Source organism: Triticum urartu, chromosome 3A (assembly GCF_056163025.1).
Source record: "Triticum urartu cultivar PI428250 chromosome 3A, HENAU_Tu73, whole genome shotgun sequence".
NCBI classification, from domain to species: Eukaryota; Viridiplantae; Streptophyta; class Magnoliopsida; order Poales; family Poaceae; genus Triticum; species Triticum urartu.
In genome coordinates, this window is record NC_141875.1 from 384,226,036 (window position 1) to 384,237,116 (window position 11,081).

Genomic DNA, 11,081 nt, shown 5'->3' on the forward strand with positions numbered 1-11,081 from the left:
CAATGGAAAACCATCGGATTGTCAACAGGTAAACGCTTTTCCGATAAAATACATCACAGTGAAGTTTCTGTGAACAAAATCACATAAACATATTTGGACATTCCTGCCGTATTCTTATCTGTAGCATCTGGCTTCCATTCCTCAGGTAAAACAGTGGTCCCTTGCTACAAAATCATACTAGTAGTATTCGTTCTAGGAAGGATAATCAAGAACTGAATAACTCGAGCATAGACAGCAAAACAAGTTTATTCTGTTGCAAATAGTTAACACAGCGGAGCGAGTTATTTTGATTTCTCTTTCTCTTTCTTCTGATCGGGGGCTCTTGACCCTATAATGCTACAGATGGGTTGATCTGGCGACTGAAGCAATTTCAGCGCCGGGTGGACTATCAGATCGCGCATCAGCAGTTTCTGCCCGACGTCCAACTCGCTTAGGTCCACTTCAATGTATGGCGGGACTATGTCAGCAGGGCAGAGAAACTTGACAGTTCGTTTTATGGTGTTGAAGTAAGCTCCTGCATGGTTGCAAATATAATCACATTAGCCTGGATTTTATTATGAACAATGTAACATCACATAATACAACAGGAATACAGCTGGATAAGGGCTGAATGCACAAGTCCTAGAGCAGTACATAATAATATAACAAAGACAATGCTCATTCACCAGAGTTTTCTCAGAATATCAAGTTCAGCGTACACTGAATAACTGATCCACTCACCAGTATGAAATGATAAACACAGCACAGGTAACAAGAGCCATTAGACAACACTTAATTTGTTAGTGCTTTGCTCAACAGAGATGAGGCCTTCTCGCTAGCATAGTTCAAGAAATTACCCCAAGTAACCTAAATATTGTTTTATATTATATGTAAGAGAACTGGCATGATGAAGAAATTGTTTCTAAATGATCTAGGGTTTGGGCCCGCCCAATTTTGATGTGGAAAAACCTGGAGAACTTTTCAATTTAGCATTCCAAGTTAGTGTTACGTAAGATAGATGCATCATCGTTATACATGTTACATACCTTTCCTGAGGCCAGGTGAGGCGTCCTCCCCAATGTACATTAAAGGAACGTCTATTTTGAGCAGTGCCGAAGAAGGTGCTCTCATGAATGTCACATTCAGAGGTTCATCAGTGCCTGCGTGCAAGTGCACCTGCAAATATAGATATAAAAAAAAAGTCAGCCAATAGATTCTCAGTACCACATTCCATTGATTCACAAATCCATAACTGCACCAGTTATTCTAACATACGCCTATAAAGAGCCATATAGGGTCAGTTTTCAACTGATATTGCAAGGTAGATGAAGGTATCTGGCTGATTTCTTGCAGTGAGCTAGAAAACCCAAGTATCTATAATTCATTAGTCAAGGAACCAGCTCCGTAGTAAGCTGGACAGTGTTCGCTGCTGCCAACATCAGAGATGGCGATTCTCACAATGCTTTTAAAAGCAGCCATTTCTGCAAGCCATTTGATTCTCCTACCTCAACGAAGGAAGGTTTATGTCTGATCCACATTGTACAAGATCGCACATAGGTCAGCATATTAATCAATTTAGTGTGGTATGAAAGGTAATGAGCACATTCCAGCGCTGTTTGGAATGCAGGAATTTAGCAAGAAACAACTCAATTTCCTTAAGAACCAAGGGGAAATGGATGCTCTATGTGCACTGCAACCCTTCATCTATCATGCTAACAAAGACAGGTAGATAACCAAATAAGATGGACGCTAACGATCACCCAAGAGCAATAAAAGGATGAACTGAATTTGCTTGCACCATGTTAATCTATCCTCCTCGGCACATAAGAAAAAACTTGTGTTACTTCGTCAAGAGCTTGGCACTTGGAATGGATGCTCTGATTCACCCTTAAACAAGAAATTGCAAGTCTTTCAAGATAATGAAGGCGTGCAACAGACTTTTCATGTTGCCACACCTGAGTTCACCCAGTGCCCATTTGCTGATAAAATATATCCGAAGGTAACACACATGGTGCATTTACTGAAGGGATAGTCCATTAGAATACACAACCTATCAACTAAACTTGCAGGTCCATTATTTTCCAGTATTTCACAGACTAGATCAAAATCTTACTTGCTACTAAGTAAGAACATTAGCAAAACAATAAACACAAACCAAGAAGCACCATTTTATTGTCTTGAATTGAGGTAGGAAACACTGTCCCCGAACAGAGTAGACTTACAGATCAACTAGCTGATTAGATCGCCGAACAATTAGAACTTTTCAATCAAAGGCACCTTCAAATTATCACTAATCAGGTTATTTGTTCCTCAATGGTTTTCTACTACAATGCAGTTCTCAAATTGCAACCTAAAACAGAAGTATTTCATTCCGAAATGCCAAGCCCAGCTATATAAATGTTTATCATGCACATTAACAAGCGCGAGACAAATACCGGGTTATTGTAGAAAATGTCGACCCTTGGTAGAAAACAAGGGCTCACTAACCATTAAGAGAACCCACCTTGCGCGGCAGGACGCGGACGCTCTCGATGAGGTCCCCCTGCCCGGCCTGCTCGGACCAAACCTGGAGACGGAAGAGGCGGGAGAGGAAGAAGGACCGTCCGAGGTGGTCGACGAGCTTGCGGATCTGCTTGGACGGCACCGAGACGAGGCGCTTGTTGCCGCCCTCCTGGCCATTCTCCTGCTCGAAGACGATGGCCGGCACACGCCCAGCCTTGCGTTCCTTGGCGGCGAAGTGCCGGCCAGAGGAGTCCCTCGGGACGGCGAAGATCACCTCGTCGTGCTTCGCGTCCGGCCGCGGGTGACCAGGGAGGTAGTCGAACGGCGGCGACAGGAGTTCGTCGATGTTGTGATCTGGGGCGGAAACCGCTGCGGCGGAGGCGGAGAGGTGCCGGCGGATGAGGGGGAGGGTGAGCGTCTGAAGTGGTCGCCGGAGGAGCATGGCGGCCGCCGGTTGGTCGTCGCGGGTGTAGGGTTTTTGGGAGGTGGGATGAAGAACGCAACGCGACGGTGATGATGGCCGACTTTGGGGGTTCGGCGAGAATGGTGATGGTTTAGGGCTTTGCGTGGGCTATGGGTGTTGGGCCTGAATGGGGAGCCCGTCGTGGGTAGGAAGGCCTTCCATTTTAGGGCATCTACAATGACGCGTTTGAATCACCTTTGACGTGTTTGATTGCCGTTTGCTACAGTGCATGCATCGCATACATTTCTTAACCTAGCTTGGTTGAGCAAAAACAAACCCTAATACGTCATCTGCAACTTGTTTGGTTGCCTGTATCTAGTGTCCCTGTATTAGATAATACGCAAGTGCATTTTGTTTGGTTGTTTGCATTGGCCCAAGCGGCACATGAACACGGCGTTTGATTGCATACGACGTACATGTTGTGCTTACCTTGTACCCTAGTTGGTGAGCTTACCCACACCTAGCACACCAACGTCACAACACAACAATGGGATGAACTGGGTGAAGATGATGAAATTCTTCAGCTTCAGCCCAAACTGACGATCCACCTTGACACCTTCAACCTTGCCACTGTTAACACTGCTACCTCCGTGCTTTCGCACCCAGTCGAAGTAAGCTTGTTCTGTTGCTTGCCTAGTCTTGAACCCTCTATGGTTGCTGTTGCTATACGATGCCACTTGCGCACTAGCTTCTTCCCATGAATTATAAATCTCTGAAACCTTAGTGATGAACACGGCATATCACTTGTCCTAGCAATGCACAAGAGCAAGAGTTGAAGCAGCAAATCAATGGAGCACACAAGTAGCAAGCAAAATAGCACACAAACAACAATGGAGCAGAAGAGAATAAGTAAAGCATGCATGATCATATGGCATAACAAGTTCTTCATAGCACTACTTTGGTGTTAACCTACCACCACATCCAAAAGAGGGCGTCGTCCTACCACCGCAAGTTCACCATCAGCGCGAGGGGTTAGTATATACCACCTCATCAAAATATACAGACCATCAAATAGTTTTTGAGCCCTAACTATACAAAATGTACGTCGTCATCGTCATCGTCGTCGTCGCCACCGCCATCGCCGTCGGGGATCATGCACGCTCACAGGCAACACTACTCTAGTAGTAGTGCTTGCCCAGGCAGCTCCTGAGCCATAGCACCCTGTGAGCGTCGGCCATGGCAACGAACCCAACCCCCTGGGCCTTGTTGTCAAGCATGTGGCTGAGAGCTGCCATGAGAGCCTCGTTGCTGAAGCCACCCTAGGTCATGACAACGCCATACAGGTCATGATGGACGTCGAGAGGCTTGCACTCCCTGATGGCTGTTGCCACCTCCTTCACCGCCTCAGTCATGCTGCAAAAGACATTAATCTCCTCCTCCATCAGGCTTCCTCTCTTCCTCTTCCTATCATGGACGGGGTCAAATGGCTTGTCAAAGGGCTTCATGAAGGGCTTGTCAGAGCCATCAAGGACCTCGACGTCCGGTGTCTCAGGGAAGTCTGGCATGGGAGAACCAAGAGGCTCCCCCGAGCCCATGGCATGCTTCTTAGTTGCCAGCCCGAAGGAGAAGATGTGCTGCATCTGGCTGTAGTTCTGTATGGGTGTGTTGAGGAACTCAGCGTCCCTTGGGTGGTCCTAAGAATGAAACACAAGTGTTGTTAGTTGCGATTAGGGGTAGGCAATGGTGGACAGTATGAAAAGGAAGATGAATGTGAGCTAACCGCGACATGGCCGACGTAGTGCTCTACCTCCAGAACTATGGAGCAAGTGTTCTCATCCCATGAGGCGCCGCTAAGGTCTCTTAGCTTGGACACTTGGATCCATCGACCGCTCCATTTCCTCAGGTGGTTGTACACCTGGGTGGCAGACACCTCCTGCCCACAGAACTCGAACACCTACTTCGCAACGGTGTTCAAGTGCACCTCCTTGAAGCCCTTGCCAGTCCTAACTACAGTAGAGATGAGCTCACACATCTTGTTCAGCACGAGTGTGGACATGAACGACTGCCACTTCATGTTGTTGGACCTACCATCCTTCTTTGCCTTTGCTGCTGCTACCTTGAGTGCAGCGCGGCAACAGCAGGAGTTGGCTCAACGAGCACTACTGGCACATAGAGGGAATCAGACGCGAACACCTCTGAATCAGGTGCCTCAGACATAGGCTGCAAGTCCTGGACATACGATGGAGCAAACTAGCTGTCAGACAGTACAATGGCCTGACTAAGATCTTGGTCATGTCCTACAATCATAGCATGCATTGACAATAAGCATAGCACACAACATACCGGACAATCCATGAAAGCAGAAGCCTACATGTACATGGTTCATCACTATCATAGCAAGCACATGCTTCATCGCTATCATACTAAGCATACCGGACAATCTATGAGCAGGAACATACATCTACAACAAACATCATGCTACAAATGGACCACCAATAGCTACAAATCACAGATCTAAGCACGAATCAACACAAGCACAAGGTTCAACTTCAAACTCTACTACTAATCTAGCCTACCACATGCTTGAACATCTAGCCCTACCACAAATTGCAACCGCACCATAGCAATCAACCATATCAGCTCACAGATCAGACCACTAACCAACCATGCATCTAGATCAAACCCTAGCTGCATCTCAGATCTAGCTAGAAGGAACAGAGAGAAAGGGGGATTGAACTCACAGAGGCCATGGCTGCAACTCGAGGACGATGGGGGACGGTTGTGGAAGATCAACGCCAGCCGGTGAAGGAGCGCCGACGCCGTGGACCACCAGCCGATGAAGATGCGCCGCTTACCTGCTCGTCGGTGCCGATGCGTGTCGGCGGGAAAGCTCGAATGGAAGGAGAATGGTGGCGGGAGTTGGGGCGGTGAGGGAGGGGCTAAATAGGGGTGGACTCGGCAGGAGGTGAGCCGAAATCCTCCCGCCAATTTTTTGGCGATGCGGGCGAGCTCGCGCCATCTCCGTGCTCGCATGAGGGGAGAAGCGCGTCGCCCTCCCCTGCCTCGCCCGAGCCAGGCTCACGAGATACTACCGATTCGGGCGTTTCCCTTGGGTCTGGCCTGGACGTGCTTTAAGTTCCGTGCGATGTGGGCCGCACAGTGAACGCAGGCTACCAAACGGACTCAATCTTTCACGCACGGGCCAGGCTGGGCCATATGCAGGCAACCAAACACGTCCATTGGTGCTCGCCGGGGTAAGAGCATCTCTAGCCATTGCCCCCCCGGGCGGCTCGTAATCGCCGCCTGGGGCGAACCGGCGCTAAAATTAGCCAGGGGCTTTCGGGTTCTCAGTCGCCGGCCCCAAGGTCACCCCCAGAAGGCGTCTTTAATTTTTTAATAGGTATTGCCTAAAATTTGGCAAAAAACGGGACAAAGATTCGGCAAACATAACATTACTTAGGCGACTTAAATAGTTTTTTTTATATAGGAACTTGAAAAAAAGGCCGCAACTATGTTGAAGAACGCGCTGAGCGCGGCGAAGTCGTCACCGTTGTCCTCGTCGTCCTTCTCCTCCTTCATGCGGCCACCCCTGCTGGACCCCTGCCCGGGGTCGCCCTGGCGGACCGGTGGCGGCACGTCATCGTCGTTGTCGTCGTCGAGAACAATGACGCCTCCCTCGTCGGGGCCACGACGACGAGCGGCGATCTGCTCTAGGGCGCGGCACTGGCGCTCCAGCTCCGTCCGCGCCCAGTCTTCGTGCGCCCACTTCAAGGTCGCCGCGTCTGAGAGCCCCGACTCCGGCTTCATGGCGGCGAGCCCTGGCTCTGTCTTCACGGAGGCGAGCCTGGGCTCCGTCTTCACGACGGCGACGATCCCTGGCTCTGTCTTCGGCTTGACGAAGCAAGGAGGAGCCGAGGAGGAGGCGCGCCCGCCCTCGTTGATGGCGATGCCGGCGCTGCAGGTGTGACAAGTGGGATTCCCACTCGTGCAAAGAGTGACAGCCAAAGCCATTGGCCGCCGCCCCATCACCAGGGAAACGCTCGCCCATCGTCGTGGCTGGGCACGGGAAGAGAGGGGAGGAACGCCGGCGGCGGTTGCGCACGGGGAGAGAGAGGCAGAGCTCGGCGGCTGTGGGCCGTGTGTGGCCACATGCGAGGGGGTGGCGTTGCTTTATAGCGGTCGGGGGGTGCGCGCCGTGTGTACGTGTGGTGGGAGGGGGGACATCGCCGCCCCACCCGTGAGGAATCAATGGAAGGCTGACTGGCGGCAGCCTTGGCATTGATTCCCTGTGGGAAATCGAGGCGTTGTGAGGACGCCGAGGCGAGTGTCGCTGACTCGGCAGACCCACAGTTCTTTCGCGCCAAAATCGCTTGCCTCGGCGCCTCCGGGCGCCCCCAGAGCGTCGGGTTCGGCCTGGGTACTCCGACATTAGTTTTGGCCCAAACCGATGAAAAACAGATTCTTGGGGGCGCGACTGGACCGATTTTTGGGCCCTGACGCGAAAAAATCGCCTGGAGGCCCTGTTGGGGGTGCGGCTGGAGATGCTCTAAGGGCACAACGACAAGGTTCGGCTGTGGCAGTTTGTCGCGACGGCCAAGGTAATTTCCAGGGCAGCTCTGCGTTGGTCATAGACGGAGTTTTTGATCCTGCAACTTTGGAAGTTATTGCATGTCGTGAAGCTATTTCTCTGACGCAAGATCTCCATCTACATGATTTTATTATTTCATCGGACTCGAAACAAGTCATATGAGATATAGCAAAGGGTAACCAAGGAGAGTATGGAGCAATCATCCACGAAATCAAGTCCAGATCAGCTCCTTTTGCTTGTAATTTTATCTTTCAAAGTTGTAATGTAAATTTAGAAGCTCATAGATTAGCAAGATTTGCTCTAAATCTAGCTCAGGGGCGTCATGTGTGGTTTGACCAGCCACATGACCCAGTTCGCATCAATAAAAGGATTTTACCCCTAAAAAAACCTGGTGCTCGCATTTATTCCTAGATTTATTTGAGGATTTCCGGCCATGCGCATTTAGTGGGAGGAGACGTTCCCGTCGACGACGAGGCGCCTATGGTGACTTCGTAAATTTCAAGATGATATGCCAGCTGAGCCTTTCGAGGTGCTCATACGGGGTAGGGTGTGCGTGTGTGCATTCATAGGGATGAGTGTATGCGCGTGTATATGACCGCTTTGTGTTTGTACTGTGTTAAAAAAATCTATTTTTTAGTTACTCAAAATACTAATTTTTAATACTATTTTTTTAATAATTTTTAGAAATATTATGCCAATTTAAAAAAATACATAGTCGGCCCTCCAATGTCCGATTGGATCCTGTCGACCTGGAGGTAGTCGATTGGGCCCCAGTCGGCTTTAGGGTGGCCGATTGGCCTCCTATCATCCTTGGGGTGGCCGACAGACCTATCGGCCACTAGTTGTAGATCCTGTTGGCTGACTGGAGCTAATTGGCTACCTGTAGGCCGATTAGGTCCAATTTGCTTTTCCTAGGCCGATAGGTGCATGCACCCATTTTCTCCCCCCTCCCTATGTTTCCCGTTTATATCTCCGGCCGCCAATTCCCACCATATTTTCCCGCTTTGCTAGTTCCCGTCATATTTTCCAGCTTTTTAGTTCCCGCCGTATCTTCCCGCTTTCTAGTTCCCGCCCATATTTTCCCGCTTTCTAGTTCCGCCCATATCTCCCGCCATATTTTTGTTGGGGAATGCAGTAATTTCAAAAAAAATCCTAAGCACACGCAAGATCTATCATGGTGATGCATAGCAATGAGAGGGGAAGAGTATTGTCCATGTACCCTCATAGACCGTAAGCGGAAGCGTTATGACAACGCGGTTGATGTAGTCGTACGTCTTCACGATCCGACCGATCCTAGTACCGAAAGTATGACACCTCCGTGATCTGCACACGTTCGGCTCGGTGACGTCACACGAACTCTCGATCCAGCTGAGTGTCAAGGGAGAGCTTCGTCAGCACGACGGCGTGATGACGGTGATAATGAAGCTACCGGCACAAGGCTTCGTCTAAGCACTACGACAATATGACCGAGGTGGATTATGGTGGAGGGGGGCACTACACACGGCTAAGAGATCAATGATCAACTTGCGTGTCTAGGGTGCCCCGTATATAAAGGAGCAAGGGGGAGGCCGGCCCCTGGGGCGCGCCAAGGAGGGGAGGAGTCCTCCTAGTAGGAGTAAGACTCCCCTTTCCTAGTCCAACTAGGAGAAGGAAGGGGGAAGGAAGGAGAGGGAAAGAGGGGGTGCTGCCCCCCTCCTTGTCCAATTCGAACTCCTCATGGGGGGCAGCCCTAAGGCCCCCTCCTCTCTCTCTCTCACACATTGCCCATGTTGGCCCATTATATCCCCCGGGGTTCCGATAACCCTCCGGCACTCCGATAATTATTTGGTGACCCCCGAAACTCATCCAGTGTCCGAATATAGTCATCCAATATATCAATCTTTATGTCTCGACCATTTTGAGACTCCTCGTCATGTCCGTGATCACATACGGGACTCTGAAATATCTTCGGTACATCAAAAGACATAAACTCATAATACCAATCGTCACCGAACGTTAAGCATGCGGACCCTACGGGTTCGAGAACTATGTAGACATGACCGAGACACGTCTCCGGTCAACAACCAATAGCGGAACCTGGATGTTCATATTGGCTCCCACATATTTTATGAAGATCTTTATCGGTCAAACCGCATAACGATATACGTTGTTCCCTTTGTCATCGGTATGTTACTTGCCCGAGATTTGATTGTCGGTATCTCAATACCTAGTTCAATATCGTTACCGGCAAGTTTCTTTACTCGTTCTGTAATGCATCATCCCGCAACTAACTCATTAGTTACGTCGCTTGCAAGGCTTATAGTGATGCGTTGGGGATCGTAGCAGAAATTTAAAATTTTCTACGCATCACCAAGATCAATCTATGGAGTAATCTAGCAACCAGGGGAAGGGGAGTGCATCTACATACCCTTGTAGATCGCTAAGCGGAAGCGTTACTAGAACGCGGATGAGGTAGTCATACACGTAGCGATTCAGATCGCGGTCGATTCCGATCTAAGCGCCGAACAACGGCGCCTCCACGTTTAACACACGTGCAGCCCGGTGACGTCTCCCATGCCTTGATCCAGCAAGGAGAAAGGGAGAGGTTGGGGAAGACTCCGTCCAGCAGCAGCACGATGGAGTGGTGGTGGTGGAGGAGCGCGGTACTCCAGCAGGGCTTCGCCAAGCACTACGAGAGACGAGGAGGGAGAGAGGTAGGGCTGCGCCTTGGGAGAGAGAGACTCGTGCCTTGTGTAGCCCCAAAACCTCCACTATATATAGGGGCAAGGGCAAGGGGAGGCGCCCTAAGGTTTCCCCTAGGGGGGCGGCGGCCAGGGCAGATGGGATCTCCCCCTTGGGTGACTTGGCCCCCAAGCCAGGAGGTGGGAACCCTAGATGGGGCGCCCCAAACCCCCTGGTCACGTGGGAATAGGTGAGGGGGCGCACAACCCCTTAGTGGGCTGGTTTGCCCCCTTCCCTTGGCCCATGAAGCCCCCAACACTTGTCGGGGCTCCCGAAACACCTTTCGGTCATGTTGGTCATCACCTGGTACCTCCGGAACACTTCCGGACTCCAAAACCCTTCGTCCAATATATCAATCTTCACCTCCGGACCATTCCGGAACTCCTCGTGACGTCCGGGATCTCATCCGGGACTCCGAACAACATTCGGTAACCGCGTACATACTTTCCCTATAACCCTAGCGTCATTGAACCTTAAGTGTGTAGACCCTACGGGCTCGGGAATAATGCAGACATGACCAAGACATCTCTCTGGTCAATAACCAACAGCGGGATCTGGATACCCATGTTGGCTCCCACATGTTCCACGATGATCTCATTGGATGAACCACGATGTCAAGGATTCAGTCAATCCCGTATACAATTCCCTTTGTCTACCGGTATAGTACTTGCCCGAGATTCGATCGTCGGTATCCCGATACCTTGTTTAATCTCGTTACCGGCAAGTCTCTTTACTCGTTTCGTAACACATCATCCCATGATCAACTCCTTGGTCACATTGTGCACATTATGATGATGTCCTACCGAGTGGGCCTAGAGATACCTCTCCGTTTACACGGAGTGACAAATCCCAGTCTCGATTCGTGCCAACCGAACATACACTTTCGGA

The 11,081-nt window shown here is 50.2% G+C and overlaps 1 protein-coding gene across 1 annotated transcript; it reads right to left on the reverse strand.

Moving 5' to 3' along the window:
- Nucleotides 1-2,965, reverse strand: LOC147979779 (Ribosomal protein L25/Gln-tRNA synthetase, anti-codon-binding domain-containing protein). The gene is made up of 3 exons (XM_087547174.1): nucleotides 2,483-2,965; nucleotides 1,026-1,155; nucleotides 1-514 (listed from the first exon to the last, which is right to left on the reverse strand). Exons 1-3 carry the CDS (start codon nucleotides 2,921-2,923, stop codon nucleotides 282-284), a joined length of 804 nt encoding a protein of 267 aa, XP_087403300.1. The 5' UTR covers nucleotides 2,924-2,965; the 3' UTR covers nucleotides 1-281.
- Nucleotides 2,966-11,081: the final 8,116 nt, after the last annotated feature.

What these genes read in the sequence shown, in the direction of transcription:
- LOC147979779 (XM_087547174.1), bottom strand. Translation starts at nt 2,923, where the DNA reads ATGCTCCTCCGGCGACCACTTCAGACGCTCACCCTCCCCCTCATCCGC. An exon ending in TCCGCGTCCTGCCGCGCAAG is followed by an intron (nt 1,156 to 2,482) that starts GTGGGTTCTCTT and finishes CTATATTTGCAG; the next exon opens with GTGCACTTGCACGCAGGCAC. An exon ending in CTCACCTGGCCTCAGGAAAG is followed by an intron (nt 515 to 1,025) that starts GTATGTAACATG and finishes GCAACCATGCAG; the next exon opens with GAGCTTACTTCAACACCATA.